The sequence below is a fragment of the Equus asinus genome, chromosome 20, assembly GCF_041296235.1.
Source record: "Equus asinus isolate D_3611 breed Donkey chromosome 20, EquAss-T2T_v2, whole genome shotgun sequence".
NCBI classification, from domain to species: Eukaryota; Metazoa; Chordata; class Mammalia; order Perissodactyla; family Equidae; genus Equus; species Equus asinus.
The window spans coordinates 16,784,968-16,804,596 of record NC_091809.1 but is presented as its reverse complement, the minus strand read 5'-3'; the positions used below and the strand labels follow the sequence as shown (position 1 = coordinate 16,804,596).

At 49.2% G+C, this 19,629-nt stretch overlaps 1 protein-coding gene across 11 annotated transcripts in view; it reads right to left on the bottom strand.

Moving 5' to 3' along the window:
* Positions 1 to 19,629, bottom strand: part of ARHGEF18 (Rho/Rac guanine nucleotide exchange factor 18) — a 92,619-nt gene that overhangs the window by 17,520 nt on the left and 55,470 nt on the right. For all 11 annotated transcript variants that reach the window (XM_070491848.1, XM_070491849.1, XM_070491844.1 and 8 more), the window contains 5 exons: positions 4,777 to 4,915; positions 3,806 to 3,918; positions 3,506 to 3,646; positions 1,402 to 1,652; positions 275 to 400 (listed from right to left, as the gene is read on the bottom strand). In XM_070491848.1, coding sequence (XP_070347949.1) covers positions 275 to 400; positions 1,402 to 1,652; positions 3,506 to 3,646; positions 3,806 to 3,918; positions 4,777 to 4,915 — 770 coding nt within the window. The remainder of the gene's footprint in view (positions 1 to 274; positions 401 to 1,401; positions 1,653 to 3,505; positions 3,647 to 3,805; positions 3,919 to 4,776; positions 4,916 to 19,629) is intronic.

The window sequence follows — 19,629 nt, the reverse complement described above, 5'->3', positions numbered from 1 at the left end:
ACGCTGGGGCCTGTGGGGCACCTCAGGGGCCACCCTGATGTGGCGAGAACAAAGCCCTAGGTTTTCTTGGCTTTGCTTTGTTTTACAAGTGGAATTCTCCAGAAGATTTCACTGACCTGTCCTGAATGAGATTGCAGTTAAAAGTGAAACAAAAACTTGAAAATCCCTGGTTTCTAACAGGCTACCTTCATCTCAAGATTTCCAAACACTTTTGTGGGAAAAAACCCTACAGCACAGAGAATACGATTCTAATTTAAAAATAATATTTTTTTACCTTGATCAAGTTCTGAAATTTCTTGTTTTGCTGCAGAAGCAACTTGTAATGACTGACCGCTTCGTTGTGGCCGCTACAAAAAACACCGTATTTTTCTTTCATTCTTTCCGCATTTTCACCTGAAAACTGAAGAGAATGGAGATGCTACCGAAAGGAGACACGCAAGCCGCCAGGGGATGTTCTCCTGTGGTTCCCCTAACTTTCTAGAACCTGGCCTGAATTTACTTGAGAATTCACTGTCTTCTCTAACACGTATGCAGACGGAGAAATGCTTCAGCACAGTGTGTCCCAAGGGACAATCAGGGTAAAAGGAGAAAATTTTCTGCTAACGGGCTTTACTGCATCTCAGGTGCTGGGACAACTTCCTAAGGCTCGAGAAGGAGAAATAAATTTAAGCTGAAGAATGTTAGAAAAATTAAAAAGCAAAAGGGGTATTCTAATTAAATTTTTTTTTTTTTTTTGAGGAAGATTAGCCCTGAGCTAACTGCTGCCAATCCTCCTCTTTTTTGCTGAGGAAGACCGGCCCTGAGCTAACATCCATGCCCATCTTCCTCTACTTTATACGTGGGACGCCTGCCACAGCATGGCTTGCCAAGGGGTGCCATGTCCACACCCAGGATCTGAACTGGCGAACCCCGGGCTGCTGAAGCAGAATGTGTGCACTTAACCGCTGCGCCACCAGGCTGGCCCCTGTAATTAATTTTAATTAGCTGATGCAGGATGCTTGGAGCGCTCTGAGGTCAGACGAGGGGTTACGGGTCCCCTCTGTTGATCTTGGCTCAGAAGCCGAATCAGAAGTCACACCCTTACCACGGATGCTGTTGGGCCACACACACGCGTCTAACAGCCAAAAACACAGCGGTCAAAACCAAAAACATCAAACCCAGCCAACCAACCAAACAGAAGCCCAGAACACGACACTGGACAGTGTTTGCACAAGCGCATTTGGTGTTTAGGCCTTGGTACTGCTAGACTATTAGCTGCAGGCAGGGCTGTAAGGGCCCAGGACCCCGTCCTCTGGAGCAGCAGGGTCTCACTAAACGGGGGCCGTCCTCTTTTTATTATTGGGAGGAACAGAGACGGGGCGCGGGCTCATCCAGGCCCTGTGCCCATCGCGGTGTGCCCACCTGCTGTACCAGGAGGTCCCCGATTTTCTGGATGATGTAATTGCGGTCGCTGCCCTCCTCCAGAGCCTCCTGGCGGCGCTCCTTCAGCCGCGAGAGGAAGTGGCCGTGCATCTCGAGCAGGTCGTCGGCACAGGGGAAGAGGCGGCCGACGGCCTTGCTAGTGAACTGCAGCTCCTCCTGCAGGCACCTGGCGTACACCTTCAGCATGATCTTGAGCGTGCGCACGTGGTGTGCCTCCGTCTGCATCAGCTCTGCGGCACACGGACCACAGGACTCACCCACGCCGGGGGCAACGCCCCGGCCTCCTTCCTCCTGTGTCCCCAGTGGCACTGGGCGTACCACCTGCCCACCATGGGCCAGGCTGCTTCTCACACTCCTCCACTGAGGGCCTTGCCCTGGTGGTCGTACTGCCCGGGGGCCAGGCCTCCCGTCCTCCCCAGCCCAGGGCTGTAGGGGTCCCAGCTTAGGGGAGCAGCGAGGGGTGGTGTGACACAAGGAAAGGAGAGGACCCAGGATGTGCGCTGGGACCTCAAATTCACGGGAGGGTTTCCTGCCTAAATCAATGGAAGACGTTTCGAGGCGGTTTTAAGCAAGAAGATTGTTCTGACGAACGCTACTCCTTGGGAGGGAAACTCACTCATCTGGACATGTCGGTGACCAGACCTAGATTAGAACTGATGAGAAAGCAGTTGGAGCGAGGATTTTAATTCACTGTTAAAGGCAAAGAAAGGTCAGATTTGTGTGCTGGGGTTTCTCTGTCAGTCAAGTCAAGGCCTTGAAGCTGTTAGAGACGAAACAGGTGAAGAGCGCCAGGCCCAGGGCCGCCAGCCACGGGGTTGGAAGCACTCCGTGCCTATCTAGCAGGTGGACAATGTGGTAAAGGGCTCCCCGGATGGAAGCATCCAGACTGGTGCTCTCTACCCCTCTTGGCAGCATCTCTCGCCTGGCTCTGGGGCCCCGAGGGGAAGCATCCATCCGGTTCTCCTCCCCACCCACAGCCCGACCTACGCTTGGGCAGGGAGCTCAGTGTGTGAAACGTGGAAGGAAGTGGGTGCCAGTGGACACCCCCAACTAGTAGGGTGAAAAGTGAACATACTTCTATGGCAGAATCTCCCCATGAAAGGCCGACGAGGACGGGAAAGCATCTTGGGCGACACAATGCTGGCAGTCTTGGGGACGATTCCCATGGAGGGAGTCATAAGAAGAATAAGGGAGGGCTTTGGGGAGAGAAAGGCCACAGGTTCCAGGACTGTTGTCTTGGGTCTTCGTCACTCCGCTTGTGGGGGTCCAGAGGCCTGGAGAGACCTTTGTGGGGGCACCCAGCACGGCGCCTGTCCCAGGGGCCGGCTCTGTGTCTGGGAGCTGTGGTTTTCCTAGTGACCTACAACAGCCCAGCTCAGCTCAGGACAGTGGGTCCCCTTACCAGGTTCTCCGAAAGCCAGTGGGAAGGGTGCCCACCAGGGAGCCAGTGCTCCAGTCGATTAGGAGAGAGGTGCATGCCTCCCCAGCCCCCCCAATCACAGCCACATCTGGGCTGATCCAGTGGTCACCAGGACGGCTGGGAGGAGCCGGGCGGTTTTTCTCTCAGAGTCACCAACACAGTAAGGATGAGTCAGGCTTGGGCATTGGGCCATACTCGTCCATGGGGACCGGTTCTCACAAAGATGTCCCCGGCCACCTCTTCCCTGGCCCGGAAGGCAGGAGAGCAGGCAGAGTGGGCGACAGGATTTCGGGTGAGTCAGCAGTGGAGCCCAGACTCCCAGGTGGAATTTTTTTCCCCACTTTTTTTTTTTTTTTTTTTGAGGAAGATTAGCCCTGAGCTAACATCTGCCACCAATCCTCCTCTTTTTGTTGAGGAAGACTGGCCCTGAGCTCACATCCATGCCCATCTTCCTCTCCTTTATATGTGGGACGCCTACCACAGCATGGATTGATAAGCGGTGCCATGTCCGCACCCAGGATCCAAACCAGCAAACCCCGGGCCACTGAAGTGGAACATACGCACTTAACCGCTGCGCCACCGGGCTGGCCCTGGAATTAATTTTTAAAAGAAAGAAGGAAAAGAAGTGAGTGGAGGGTGGTGTGGCGGCACAGGATTTCTTACCGTAAAGCACATCCTGCCTCTTGACCACCTCCTTCTTTTGTTTCTTTGCATACGCCGGGTCCACGGCGAGGCTCCAGGATTCAGCCTCAAACTCGTGGGCGTCCGATTCGATCTCACCCCTCAGCGAGGCAGTGTAGGGGTCTGGGGGGAGAACAAGAGGCTGCTGCTCGGGGGCCTGCAGCCTGGCCAGCTCTCGGCCGCCTCAGCCCGCATCCTGGGGACACACGGATGGGGGACCCAGCACTCCCCAGGGAGCACGGAGACCACGTGACATCCGTGAAAGAATCGGGGTGACTGTACCTTCTACAAAAATGGCTTCGGCATTTGAAGACGTAAGCAAAAGGGAGTCATCGGCTGCCTGCTTAAATTTCAAAAACCCAGAGTCGGCATCATCCATCTCTCCTGTGACCGGTCTAAATAAAAAACACAAACACAATTATTTCACAAAATTGAATTAAACACACACACACACACACACCTCATTGTACGAAGGCAAATCAGATTGTTACTTAATCTGATTAGATACTGAGAACTTTCCAGATTTCAACGTAAGTCTTAACTTTGCCACAGATCATTTTTAAAAATTAGGAGACTGTCAACGTAACATCAGGACTTCTGTCATAAGTCACTTTAATTTAGTGTCGAGGTCCATTCTGAGGCTGGTTAATTGTACACTTCCTTTAGAGGCCACGGGAGCCCATTGGAGCCCCTGGAATTCTTTCTAGCAAGAGTCAGTGGACACAGCCTCACTCACAGTTGAGGGCAGAGAGAGAATCCTCAGAGGAAAAAGGATCAGCTGCTTTCCCCACAAATTCACATAAGGATCATCGCAATGACATTTTTTTTCAGTATGAGATTTTCTCCCTGGACCCTGCGGAATGCCAGACTGAGGGAACCACTTCAGGGTTCCTGGAAAACCGGGGTAAGGCATAAATAATGGGGCACAACCTCCAGGGAAACCTCAGTGGGCTTCCAGCACCATCTTGAGTACAGCAAGGAGCCCTGTCCGAGGGTCCTTCAAGAGCACGAAGCCAGCTGCCTCCCAACGGCCGAGGACACCCAGAACACATCTTTGAAAGAGGAAAAGGGCTGAATCTCCGAAGCAAGAGTTAAAGGGAATGTCACCGCTTGCTTGGGGGCCGATGAGCAGATACTCACAGCCCTGGAGGGGTCTCCTTTCGGAGAGGCTGTGTGCAGGGTCCCCGTGGCCGGCCACACACCCGGGTCCCTCCCTTCATCTGCCTGAGGACAGAGCGAGGACCCTGGCTTACCCAAGTCGTGTCCCCGTTCCCGCCGGGCTGGGTGCTGGCTGTGGACCCCCCTTCTGCGGGACCGTCATGCCGACATTCCTGGGCAGGGCCGGGCTGCCATCAGACAAGAGGGTGGCCCTCGGGTGCTCCTTCAGGGACGCTGCGACAGAGGCAAAGACAGAGTTGGTGCTGAGAAAGTGGGTAGGGTAGTGGAGGTGGCCCGGCCGGACACCCCGCTCCGACTGTGGCCGCAGCACGGACAGGATCTTGGAGGTCAGCAGCTCGTTATCGAGAAAGACATTCTCGCTCCATTTTCTAGGAAAGGGGCGGCTGTAGAAAGCCAGCTCAGGGTGGCCGTGGAGCGCGCCGTCTCTGTCACTGCCTTTGGAATTCGCGTTCCCCATGTTCACGGTCAGGGCTCCCAGACCCGGCGCGCTGCGAGGCCGGGCTGCACCGTTTTTAATACCTCCGACTGATCCTTCTAGAAATGGAAAGCTGCGTCTTCTCTTACTGTATTGGCTGCAGCAGCGAGTCCAGAGGGCAGGAAATGGGTCCCCACTGTGACCGCTTGGTGTGGAAATTGCAGTGTTTTCTCCTTTGATAAAATAACAGTAAGAAAAATCCTGACACTTCTGTCTTCGCAGAGGCTACAAAGCGGAAAACGGTCTATGTTCACTGTAAAAAATCTACAATCAGGAAACAGGGAGCTCTGGGCTTGGCGTGGCTCGAGCCGACATCACACGCGATTGTAAGCAATCTGGGATCGGATGTCGGGAAGATCCTAAGCCTGGAGACCACAGGGCACGCATGATGTTCCGCTCCACGAGCCACTGTTCGTAAGCGCTCTGACAATCTCACCACTGAAGGGGACGAGAGGCTCTGATCCTACTTTATAGGTGACTGTAACACACACAACAGGGGGTCCGAAGCGTTGTTCACGCTCTCCTGCTTGTTAATTTGAGCTGAGATATTAGAACGCATTGTGCCCACCCACTACTTTTCCCACTGACCAGAAGATGCGACTCTTCGAAAGTCAGGCTACCGTTAATTAGGCTCATGTGCCCGCTCCTATTAGACAAGCCAATCACTCAAGTCAAGCCTGGCTGAGATGGGCCACTTGGCTAATTTATTCTCAGGGTGAAAGCCACATGTGAAAGCTTTGCTCCAAGACAAACAGCAGCAAAGAAGAAATCTGTTTGGTGACCTTCCCAACCCTGCTCCTGGGTCCCCTGTGCACCCACCCACCGGTTTCTCTACGTTCTCTGAAGAAAGTAGTGGGGATTCTGGTTCTCAGTAGCATGGAGCCTGAGACCCTCAGGATGGGTGGGCACAGGGCCAGCCCTAGGGTAAAATACACTTGTCTCGGGAGCTTTTCTGGGCAGGCAGATTTGGCACACTGAGGGTTTTTTTTTTTTGAGGAAGATTAGCCCTGAGCTAACATCTGCTGCCAATCCTCCTCTTTTTGCTGAGGAAGTCTGGCCCTGAGCTAACATCCGTGCCCATCTTCCTCTACTTTATCTGTGGGATGCCTACCACAGCACGGCCTGCCACGCGGTGCCCTGTCCACACCCGGGATCTGAACCGGCGAACCCCGGGCCGCCAAAACGGAATGTGCGCACTCAACCGCTGCGCCACCAGGCCGGCCCCTTGAACGAGTTTTAATTTAGGGTGGCTGCGAATGTGCAGGTGTGTATGTGTCAGAGAGAAAACTTCTGGAAGGGGAGTAACGAAGAAAGCTTGTAAACTGAGACTTAACCAAGTGGTGAGATGCCATATGACACGTAGAACACACATCATCTACAGCCATTCACTCTTCCCCTCAGCTCAGCACGGTGAGGATGCCATCTGGGCAGCGACCTGAACCATCCCGATGTCATGCTCATAAATGGCTAACAATTACTATTATTATAGTAGACAAAGGTGATGAGGATATTACTCAGGTACCAACAGCCATGGACAAAGGTGACAAATCAGAAATTGAGGCCTCCACGGTCCAGGGCAGGCACTCCCTGCCATTCCCACACCATGTTAAACACCACCCAGGCATTATGACTGGACGTGCAAATAGGGGACAAATCCTGAAATGCGTCCTTTGCCCAGCATCCTGGCAAGGCTGACAGATTGCTCCTGTGAGCCAAGGGCCTGCCTGAATTCGGATGGATCTTCTTTCATCAAACAGCCCATAGAAGAAAAAGTCACAGAAACACGTTCCAAGAATTACTGGTTGCAAAGGATTTTAGTAAATCATCGGGAATGCTAAATCTATGGTAAATGGGCTAAATCCTCCTTGGATCATTGCAAAGATACTTTGAGGTTTTCATGTCTAAGGGCCATGTGTAGGGGTCCCAGGTGCCACTGGACTCAAAAGGTGACAAGAGAGAGAATTTCAGCTTAAAGAAGGATGAGCCGGCCCCTCTAACATACAATATAATTTACTTATTTATTTTGATCAGCTGTCTCCCCAACAGAATAGAGGACAGCGCCACGCACAAAATGGGTGTCAATAAGTCATCGTTTCATGGAATTTTATTCAGCCACAAAAAGGAGGAAATTCTAATATCTGCTACAACGTGGGTGAAACTTCAGGACATTCTGCTCAGTGAAAGAAGCCAGACGCAAAGGGGTGAATACTCTATGATGCCACTTTAGGAAGTCCCGAGAGGAGTCAGAAGTGTGGAGACAGAAAGAATGGGGGCTCCCAGGGGATGGAGGAGAGGGCGTGGGGACTTCTGTTTAATGGGGACAGAGTTTCCGTTTGGAAAGACGAAAGAGCTCCAGAGATGGATGGTTCAATGGCCCCATTTCATGTCATGTATCTTTTTGCCATGATTTTCTCAAATAAGAAATCATTGTTACTTTGGGGTGACGGGACGGTTCTGCATCTTAACTGTGGTGTTGGTGATGCAAATCTATGCACAGGATAAAACTTCATTGAACCATTTACCGCTCTTTCGCCACAACTGGCAAAATCCGAACAGGGTCTGTCTCCGAGTTAATATCGTGTCACTGTCAGCATCCTGGATGTGACCATGGACTGTGGTTACGTCAGATATAAGTGGGGGATGCTTGGTGAAGGGTACGTGGGAACTCTGTACCACTCCTGCAACTTCTTGTGAGTCTTTATTTCAAAGTGAAAAGGGACAGTCGATTCTCATTATTCCTGGTGGCGACGTTCTATAAAGCCCCAGTGAACACTGAATTAGTGAATACGGAGCTGCTGTTCCCAGGGGAAATACAGGGCTAGGTTCCTGGAAGCTTTTGGTTACATTTTTGTCAACCAGTCAATCCATAACCTTGGGTTATGTGTGTTTCTACTGGGCGACACTCTTCGTAATGTACATTGTCAATCCGGTACCACCGAACTCACGGCCAACAGGGCTATCACTCAGGCCTGAAGGAAGCATATCTAGCTCACGTATTTCGTCCGTTAGGCGAGTCACAGCCTTGCGCTTATGGACACCAGACAGCACTTCAGCGCTATGCTTGGGGGCCGTTTTAAACAGCCAAATCACCAACAAAGAGTACAAAAATGTGAAAAACAGGGCATTAAATACCCCACAAGACAGGGCACTTGTTTACAGAATGAGCTGAAACAAGAAGGCAGAGTGTCGCCTTATTCAACCGTAGCTGGAAAGGTACGCATTCAGCGACTCAAATTTTTTACCATTCTATACACCTCTGTGAATGGCCTTGAAAGCCCCTCGAGCATTGATTTGGGGGTTATAAACATACATAGTGAGTAGGTGCATTTGCAAATACAGAATCCGCAAATAATGAGGATCGACTACGTAAAAACACTGTTGAATGAGAATGCATTGGATTTTAGAAGAACACCCTTGTTTGCTCTCAAATACGAGCCGTATTTCCTCAGAGCACTGATATTCTTCATAGATCTCTGTCTTTTCTTTTTGAGGAAGATTAGCCCTGAGCTAACATCTGCCAATCCTCCTCTTTTTCCTGAGGAAGACTGGCCCTGAGCACACATCCGTGCCCATCTTCCTTCACTTTATATGTGGGACGCCTACCACAGCATGGCTTGCCAAGCGGTATCATGTCTGTACCCGGGATCCGAACCGATGAACCTGGGGCCACAGAAGCAGAACATGCGCACTTAACCACTGCACCACTGGGCCGGCCCCCTTCATAGTTCTTTATAACTTATTATATGCATACTTCCAAAAAGCACCTGAGATGGTGTTCTATTTTGGGAGGGGGACTTTTTACAGAAAAGGTTAATGATGTGCATTTGGCAGTATAACCTACTGAGATAAATGTAACCTACTGAGATAAATTATTCTTTTTCCTCTGAAACAGTCTAACCACCACTTCCTCTCAAGCTACTTAAGACTTTTTTTTTTTTGGTGAGGAAGATTGGCCCTGAGCTAACATCTGTTGCCAATCTTCCTCTTTTTTTTTCTTTTTTTTCCCCTAAAGCCCCAGTACGTAGTTGTATATCCTGGTTGTATGTCTTGTAGTTCTTCTATGTGGGACGCCGCCTCAGCATGGCTCAACGAGCAGTGTGCAGGACCCAAACCGGTGAACCCAACCCCTATGTCACTGGGCCAGCCCTGAGGTACCTAAGACTTTTAAAATAGGAGGTGGACAGTCATTAACTGAGTCTTTCCGTAACATGTGCCACTATGGGAATAACTGATGGATCAAGACCTGAGTCAGTGGCTCTGCCACAGACCAGCTGCATTAAGCATGTCTTTTATTCTGTATTTTTGATGCTGTGACACCCGGGGCCCTGCTGACCCTGGAAAGCCTGCCCCTCCCAGGGCTAGCAGATTCCTGGAGATAGTAATGGACTCATCTACAAGAGTGCCTTTCACGTGCAAACCAACCAGTGCAGAGCCCACACGGCACCCGCTCCTCTCTGGGGCTCTCACACTCAGGGCCACCCTCCCATACCCGATTGCCCCAGGGCCAGGTGCCAGACGACTAGGGACAGAGTGTACATCCCAGAGCCGCTGGGATTGTTCAGACTAGCCCATCCCAACCCTGCTTACCCTGCCTCACCCTTTCCTCCCCTGGAAACCACAACAAGGGTTCTTGCCTGTGTTTCCCTCTCTCCTGCTGCCTCCTGACTGACCTGGTGCTTCCCCGTGTGGCCCTGCGTGGCAGGCCCTGCCTCCTGCTTCTAGGGGACTGAGTATAAATTTCTTCCTTCACGGCAGTCGTTTCTGTGACTGTGTGTCTTACCATCCCCGGTTAAAACAAATCCCAGTTACGCTTAAAACACCAGCTGCCCAGGGGCCCGGAGGTCTGCCTGCCAGGGTGGGGACAGCCTCAGACATCTCGTCACAGTTTTCTTACATCTAGATGGAGGGGATCACCGTGCAAAATGTCAGGCTGCTGGTGGGCATGAAAACTGGTGTAGTGTTTTGGAAAAGTCTGGCAGTTCCTCAGAACGGCTGAACAGAGAGTTCCCATAGGATCCAGTGATTCTGCTCCTGGGTATACGGCCGAAAGAAGTGATAATACACGTCCACACAAATACCTCTACGTGAACGTTCAGAGTGGCAATATTCACATCGGCCAAAAGTGGAAATGACCCAAATGTCCACCAGCTGATGAGGGGATAAACCCAATGTGGTTCATCCGTACAAGGGAATATTATGCAGCCATAAAAAGGAACAAAGTATCGTTACGTGCTGTACTGCAGATGAACCTGGAAAACACGACACCAAGTGAAAGAGGTCAGGCACAAAGGCCCACATATTGTGGGATCCCATCTATAGAAAATGTGTGGATCAGGTGAATCAACAGAGCCAGAAGGTAGATTAATAGGTGCCTAGGGCTCGGGGAGATTGGAGGCTGACAACGAACGGGTCCGGGCTTTCTTTCTGTGACTACACCACAAGCCACTGGATTGGACACTAAATGGGTGAATAGTATGGGATGTGAATTCTACCTCAGGAACGCTGATAGAAAAATAAATGAACTCCTAGGAGGCAGAGCCATCTTTCCGCGGGTGAACACACAGGATGCGTTCGTCATCCTGCCCTCAGCTCGGAGAGACAGAGGAACACATATTCATCCAGCCACCGTGTTTTCTGAAACCAGACAGCCATGGTGGGACAGACAGGCAGTGTGTGGTGCTGGGAGCTGCGCCTCGGAGCAGACTTCAGCAGAGCGCTGCCTAGCACTGTCTGCATGGCCAGAAGAGCCGTCTCGGAGCCTAATTAGCACCGTCTGCTCACTGTCGAGAGGTGCCATCGATTGGCAGGCACCTGGCCCACTGCGGTGACCGTATATCACCGAGCTGTTTCTCCAAGGGGACCCAGAGAAGAGGCAGTGATGAAAATAAGAAGTGAACAGTGAAAATGGAAAAAGTTCTTGGCCTGCAGAAAAAATGCACACCCTGTTCTGAGCAGCAAACACGACAGCAGCCTGATCTCATGGTGATTTTTGAGGGTTCTTTTTGGTGAGGAAGACTGGCCCTGAGCTAACATCTGTTGCCAATCTTCCTCTTTTTGCTTGAGGAAGATTGGCCCTGAGCTAACATCTGTGCCAATCTTCCTCCACTTTGTATGTGGGACGCCACCACAGCATGGCCTCACAAGTGGTGTGTAGGTCCACACCCAGGATCTGGACCTGTGAACCCCAGGCCACCGAGGCTGGTCTGCTGCAAAGTCCTTTAGGTCAAAGACTTTTTTCTCTGATACTCAAGAACAACCCCATTCTGGTAGGAAGGAAATTCTATTAACAAGACTTAATAGCCACGAATGTGTTGAAAGTCACTTTTCGAGGAAGCCCAATCTGACAATTCAAGTCACCATCTGAGTTTTAAACTGTCCTTTACAATCTACAAGCACACTGGCTTCTAGAAATATCAACATTCAAGCAAGAATTTTATACTCTAAATGGCAGATTCCTCCTGTTGCTCAACGGAAAGTAACTAGAAACATCTTCTGAAGGTAGCTGGGCCCTGACACAGAGTCCCTGCAGTTTTCTGCAAAAGGCCACTCACACGGACCAGATAAGGCGACAAGTTAGGAGGGGCGGCCTCCCCCAGCTGCACAGCGGTTCCAAAGGCTGGAAATAACGGCTCCTTTTCTCCTATTTAGTGAGGTTCAGTGTTGCTCCCCACTCTTTGTCTCAGCGAAGACTTTTCTTTCAGGAGGAGACCGCCGCCTGTCTCTGGAGAGTTCTAGCAAGTGCGAGCTGCAGGCGAGGGTCTGAGAGGCAATTAAGAAAATCTGATACAAAGTGAAGCTTTCAGTTCACAGTTCCTGGCTTGTCGGCCACCTGAGAATAGATGAAATCAATGACGAGACAACCCATTGATTTCTCTGCCCCGCTTCATTTGGATGCTACACCAGCATGATGGCATTAAAAAAAGAGTCAAAATATAGTGGAAAAAACCCTCCCCAAATCTTAACCTCGTGCCTCAAAAGACAAAGAAAAAAGGTATCTTGCGGCTTAAAAGATAGTGTGAGCCAGAAAGAATACTCTTCCTAAACCTGATACTATCCAATAAAAAAAAAACACAAGAGCCCCCTACTCCCAAATTACGATAAAACTAACATGATTAAAAGAAAAATTGTGGGGCCGGCTCATGGCCGTGTGGTTAAGGTTGCGCACTCTGCTTCAGCGGCCCAGGGTTTCGCCAGTTCGGATCCTGGGCGTGGACATGGCACTGCTCATCAAGCCATGTTGAGGCGGCGTCCCACATGCCACAACGAGAAGGACCCACAACTAAAAATACACAACTATGCACTGGGGGGCTTTGGGAGAAAAAAGGAAAAATAAAATCTTAAAAAAAAAAATTGTGGTATCTTCTTGACTATGTGTTTAGAAAACTTAAAAATCTCAAAAAGGTATAAAACTAGAAAGAATCCAGAAAACCACAATCCAGACTTAACTGCTACTGTCGTAAACAGTTTTATAAGTTGAGAAATAATGTTTAATAATGAGTGATCCTGAGATCTGTGTTAGAAAATCCCTCACCGATAGCGAAAGGATAATATTAACAGCAAAATGTGTATTTTTTTGCATAAATATCATTCAGGACATGTGGGTTATGCCACTGAGTGATAGACTTGCGAATCATGATACTACGAAATCAGATTTTGCGTTACTCTGTGGATAATTCCGGAAGTTAAAATAGAAAGAACAACGATGCCCAGAGCCGCAGGCCTAAAAATGAACCTCAGAATGGACCACAGATTTAAATGGAAAATGTAAAACTATAAAACTTTTCACAGATAATATAGGAGAAAATCTTCTCAGGCTTGGAAAGTGAAGAGTTCTTTGACGTGACACCAAAAGCTTGATCCATAAAAGAAAAAATTATCTCTGCATTCCCTTTGTCATAATTAAAAACTTCTGCTCGTGGAGGACTCTGTTAAAAGGATGAGGGGCCGGCCTGGAGGCACAGTGGTTAAGTTCGTGCACTCCACTTTGGCGGCATGGGGTTCACGGGTTTGGATCCTGGGTGCGGACCTAGCACTGCTCATCAAGCCGTGCTGTGGTGGCGTCCCACGCAGAAGAACTAGAAGGATGTACAACTAGAATTTGCAACTATGTAGTGGGACTTTGGGGAGAACAAAAAGAGGAAGATTGGCAACAGAGGTTAGCTCAGGGCCAATCTTCCTCACCAAAAAACAAACAAACAAAAAAGCACCAAGCATACCTTTTTAAAAAAAAAACTAATTAAAAAAAAAGAGGGTGAAAAGATAAGCGACAGAGCAAGAGAAAATATCTGCCAACTGCCCATCTGACAAAAGACTAGTATTTAGAAAATTAATGAGCTCTCAAAGCTCAAAAGACAAACAACTGATTTAGAAAATGAGCTAAAGAGAAGAAGATACGTTTGCTGAAGATATACAGACGGTAAAAAAGCACATGAAGATGTTCCACATCATTAGCCATTACAGAAATGCAAATTAAAACCCCCATGAGCTATCGCCATTAAAATGGCTAAAATAAAAAATAATGATGGCTCCCAATGCTGGCGAAGATGTGGACAAAGTGGATCACTCATCCGTTGCTGGTGGGAATGTAAAATGGAACAGACTCTGGAAAAAAGTTGGGTAGTTTGTGAAGAAACGATTGTAAACAATTGCACGCCTGGGTATTTATCTCAGGGAAATGCAACACTTATGTCAAGGCAAAAAGCTATACCTGACCATTTGTAGCAGCTTTATTTGTAACAGCCCCAAACCGGAAACCAACCACCTGTCCATCAGCGGGTAAATGGTTACACAAACCGTGGTCCATCCATTTCACGGAATACTACTCAGCAAGGAAAAGGAACCATTGATAACATGCAACAACCTGGACAGATCTCATTGGCATTGTGCTGAGAGAAAAAAGCCAACCTCAAGAGGTCACTGGATGATTCCATTCATACCATTCTTGAAATGACAAAATTAAATGATAGAGCTGGAGAACAGATTGGTGGCCGCTGGAGTTATCGATGGAGGGGGCAGGGCAGGGGGCGTGACCCTAGAGTGGAAGTTCAGGGGTGATCTTTGTGGTGATGGAATAGCCCTGGATCTTGGAGGCGGCGGTAGTTACGGAAATCCGCATATGTGATTAAACGGCACAGAACTAAACTCATATATTGTCCCGATGACGGTTTCCTGGTTTTGAGATCCTATTCTAGTTACCCGAGAAGAAACCAGTGGGTGAAGGGTACACCTGCCCTCTCGGGACCATCTCTGCAATTTACTGAGTCTATGAGGATTTCAAAAGGAAAAGTTCGAAATAAACCAAAGCACCACCCACAAAAAAAAACAAAGGGCGCTCATGCCCAGTGTCTTGACTCAGCTCGGGCCACCGTAACAAAATACCACAGACCCGGGGTGGGGGGCGGGGGCGGGGCTTAAACAACAGAAATGTCTTACAGTTCTGGAGGCTGGAAGGTCCAAGATCAGGGCCATCTGATCTTGATTTGGTTCCTGGTGAGGACTTGTTTCCTGGACTGTAGACGGCTACCTCTCTCTGTGTCCTCACGTGGCAGAGAGAGAGACAGTGAACCCTCTGGTGTCTCTCCTTATAAGGGCACTGATCCCATGATGAGCGCCCCACCCTCATGACATCATCTAACCCTCACCATCTGCCAAAGGCCCCACCTCCAAATACCATCACACTGGGGGCCGGGACTTCAAAATGGGAATTTGGGGGAACATGGTTCAGCCCCTAGAACTCAACATTGACTAAAAACCAACAGTGATAAAACTACACTTCCTGAGAACTCATTGAAAATCCAGAACTTCTCAACAGGAAGCGGGGCCGCTCCACTGAGAGCTGGCCGACAGCAAGACTTTCTCCTGGGTGGAAACCAGGAGACCTGGTGGCAAAGCCTCCCCAGGGGCTGCTGGGGAGCACAGAAATGGGCAAAGGTGTGGCTCTTAAGCAATGACCCCTGGCTGGGTGAGCTACCAGTTGGCCCTGGGCTCAGTTCAGCAGGCTCGAAACCAAGGGCGATGGGTCCCAGCTGCGCCCTCCTGTCCCCGATCGCGTGGGAGAATTTGCCTTCGTGAGTAACTCCTCCACATCACCCCAAGGCATAGAAAAATTTACTGTGTTATTAGCCCAAATATTCAATAACTTATTTGCCTGTGTCTAGACAAAAGAAACGATGTGATCTTTTACGTGTGTCTATCTGGCTCCAACATAACCAGGATATAAGACTTATTTGCAAGCCCAGGTCGGACATTCATTTTGCTGGATACAGCTGACATTTTGTTAATGTCACATCGTTGAATGGGGTTGGCATCTCAGGAAGCATTGTGCCTTAAAACGCAAACCAAAAACCCAAACAATAACAAAAATAAATGGCCAAGGATCTTTCTGTCCCTGAAGCAGGTTGGTTGGCAGAAAACTCTGAGGTTCCCCACCTAAATGGAGTTTTCCTTTTCTCCAATGACATCCACTGATACTTTGGTACCTAAATGGTACCAGCCACGGGGCTGGCCCCTGCAGTGATATTTTACAATGAGTAGATGCTTGCCTGTTATTAGAGATGATCACTCCTTTGTTTTGTTTCAATTAAACGTGCTTTCCTTTTTAAAAAAATTTCTTTTGAGAGGAAGAGGAAGAGCTCAGAGAAGAGGTTTATTTCAAAGCTCTAATATCAAGCAGAAAGGGGAAGGCAGGGTCTTAAATATCAGAAAATGATTTAGTAAAGAATCATGGCGGGGCCAACCCGTGAGGTAGTGGTTAAGTTTGCGTATTCTTCAGCAGCCCGGGGTTCACAGGTTCCGATGCCGGGTGTGGACCTACACGCTGCTCATCAAGCCATGCTGTGGCAGCGTCCCACATACAAAATGGAGGAAGACTGGCACAGATGTTAGCTCAGGGACAATGTTTCTCACCAAAAAAAAAAAAAAGAATCATGAGGAATGAAGAAAGGAGCAGAATCTAAAAGATGAGGGAGGGGCCGGCCCAGTGGCGCAGCGGTTAAGTACGCTCGTTCCACTTCTCGGCAGCCCGGGGTTCACCGGTTCGGATCCCGGGTGTGGACATGGCCCGCTTGGCAAGCCATGCTGTGGCAGGCATCCCACAAATAAAATAGAGGAAGATGGGCATGGATGTGAGCTCAGGGCCAGTCTTCCTCAGCAAAAAGAGGAGGATTGGCAGTAGCTAGCTCAGGGCTAATCTTCCTCAAAAAAATAAAATAAAAAGATGAGAGAGAGGGGCTGCCACAGGAAGACCACCGAGTTCAGATCTTCAAAGGCTGGTTATCAGAACCGGACAACGACACACTTGAAAATGATGATAATGGTAGGAATGTATCTCAAAACTGAAAACTGCACTTCAATTGAACAACAAAAAAATAAACATGACCACGTGCATATATTCTTCAGGAAACAACATATTGGATGTCAACATGATTTTTAAAAAAAGTTACATCTCTTAAGTGCATTGTGGGGTCCTGGGCTGGATCCTACAACGGAAACTGGTGAAATCTGAATAAAGCATGGAGTTTAATCAAGAGTCACGTGGACATCAGGGGAAGTTACCTGTGGGCTATACAGAAGCTCAGAGTCTCTTTGTAACTTTTCTCTAAATGGAAAATTATTCACAAAAGAAAGTTCACGTTTTAAAAAAAGTTCAGGATGAACTGAGGCTTGTTAAAGACAAAAGAATAATTTTTAAAAGGCAGGCATGTGTGGGTGCTCTGAATTATGAGGAAGAAGACCAAGAATGGGCCAGGTCCCTTTGGGGGCAGAGGGAGTAAGAGAAAGCATTTGGGGACACTCACGTCCATGGCAGCAGGATTCATGACAGCCAGAGGCGGCCGCAGCCCAGGTGTCCATCGACGGATGAATGGAGAAACACAGTGTGGGCCATCCAGACAACGGAATGTTATTCAGCCTCGAAAAGGAAGGAAATTCTGACACACGCTACGACAGGGACGAACCTTGAGGACATTATGCCAAGTGAAAGAAGCCAGACACAAATAGACATATATGATTCCATTTATATGAGGTCCCTAGAGGGGTCAAACTCATAGAGACAGGAAGTAGGATGGTGGCTGCCCGGGGCTCGGGGAGCGGGATGGGGAGTCAGTGTTTCCTGGGGACAGAGTTTCGGTTTAGGAAGATGAGAAAGTTCTAGAGACGGATGGTGGGGATGAGTGTACAACAACGTGAGTGTACTTAATGTCACGGAACTGTGCACTTAACAATGGATAAGATGACAAATTTTATGTATATTTTACCACAATTTAAAAAAAAAAAGAAGATCGGGGCCGGCCCAGTGGTGCAGCGGTTAAGTTTGCACGTTCCGCTTCGGCGGGCCGGGGTTCACCGCTTCAGATCCCAGGTGTGGACAGGGCACCGCTTGGCAAGCCATGCTGTGGTAGGTGTCCCACGTATAAAGTAGAGGAAGATGGGCACAGATGTTAGCTCAGGGCCAGCTTTCCTCAGCGAAAAAAAGAGGAGGATTGGCAGCAGTTAGCTCAGGGCTAACCTTCCTCAAAAAAAAAAAGAAGATCAACCATTTAGGGACCCAGAATGTACCCACATAATAAATACCACATGATGGGGAAGAAACGAGACTCCTTAACTGTGGTTTACTTCTGTCTCCGCTGTGGTGAGATGGGCCTTCAACAGGGAAGGGGCAGAGAAAATGTGCTTAGAAGGACGTCGAAGCTCCAGGCTGGAAGAGGGACCCGTCGCCAACCTGCTTCTCAGTGCCCGGACCACAACAGCTGCTCAACACAGACTGTACCAACTAATGTCGCCAGATCGGATGAAATTCCAACTTCAGACACAAAGACAATTCGAGGGGGGACTGGCTGAGCCTCTGGGTGGCCCCTTTGGGGACCTGGGGAGGAGAGAAGTGACAGAAGACGGCAACGGGACAAACCAATCCTGACTCGCAAAAGGAGGAAGGAAGTTAATCTTACAAACTCGACGTTAATCTGGGGCGAAAAACGGCTTATGGGCTGTAAGTGTGAGAAACAGGCCCTGGGTCCTGGGTTTCCCATTTCCTTCAACAAATAAAGACTAAACTCTGAGAGGAGACTTGCTTTGCAGCCCTGGAGTGGAGCAGACAGAGAGAAGGCGTTTACAGTCGTTACAGCGAATGAGTGGCTGGTTTTCGGTGGCTCTGGGCAGAGCGGGGAGATGGAGAAGATACCCGCCCGCCCCTGGGGTACCAGAATCCCACATGACATCTTTGTAAATTTGAGGGAGAAATAAGGACTGGATGAGTGCAGGTCGGGTAACTTTAAAACTTACTGACCATTCATACCCAAGCTCGGTAACGGACCCATCTCAAGTAGAAAGAGGGTGTCTAGTGGGAGGCCAAAGGGCTCTGTCCTCAGTGTCGCCTTGGATGACATTCTGGATGAGAACACAGGAGCTGGCTTGTCACATTTTCAGATGACATGAAGCAGGGGAGCTGCTTCAAGTCATGTGTGGAAATAAAGACAGAGAGATGAGTTAACACAAAGCTCTCTTGATGGGCTACAATGAAGGAAACGTCAAGAGATTCAGCAAAGATGGGTGCAGCGGGGGGCCTCCACTTGGAGCCGGAGCACAGGGGAAAAAACCAAGGCGGTTGGTAGGGGTCTGATGGCAGGCCCAGTAAATGACCAGCGTGGGGCGTGCAGGGCTGGGTCCCCTAAGGTCGCATCAATATCAGTGTGACGACAAGAATCAGGAGGGCTAAGCTGCTGGCCAGCGGTGGCACTCTGAAAGCTGTATTCTGACAAGGACCATGGAGGGTGGGATGGAGGTGGGCTGGGGACCCCACAGGGCCAAATCAGGCCAACTGGAGGACATCCAGTGTTGACAGAACAACAGATCCAGCCAGGACTGGGGAGGAAGGATGGAAGAAAGGGGATGTTGTCGGAGAAAGGGAAGCCAAGGACAGTCCTGGTGAAGGGCTGGCCGCTGGTGGGCGTGGAAGGTTCCCCGGCACACGGGGTGACACCAGCGCGGTCAGGAATTTCTGATTTTAAGTAATTATTAAATAGCAACCTCCCAGTATTTCACAAACCAGAAAGAACCACTACTGCTCTTATTTTTAGCACATTCTTTTCCATTCTTATTTCTATTAACTTCAATTAGGTCCCACCGTTGCTGCTAATCGACCATTTCCGACCGAAAATGACTGTTTCACACGGTCCGACCTAATACATGGGTGAGCTCCTGCTGAATACACAATTTGCATCCTGCCTTTCTGCTTAAGATGACGTCATAAACGTTTTGCCTACGGTAAATAAATTTCAGAAAGCTTTTACAACTGCTTTCCTACAGAAATCTTTTGCAACAGCTGTGAAACCATCTATTAAACAGGAACATTTCTCCAACGTCACATTCCTGGGTGCTTCCAACGTTTCACGTAGTCATAAATAAAACTGGGACGGACATCTGCGAGAAACACTCCATCGGCAGTGGATACTTTCTC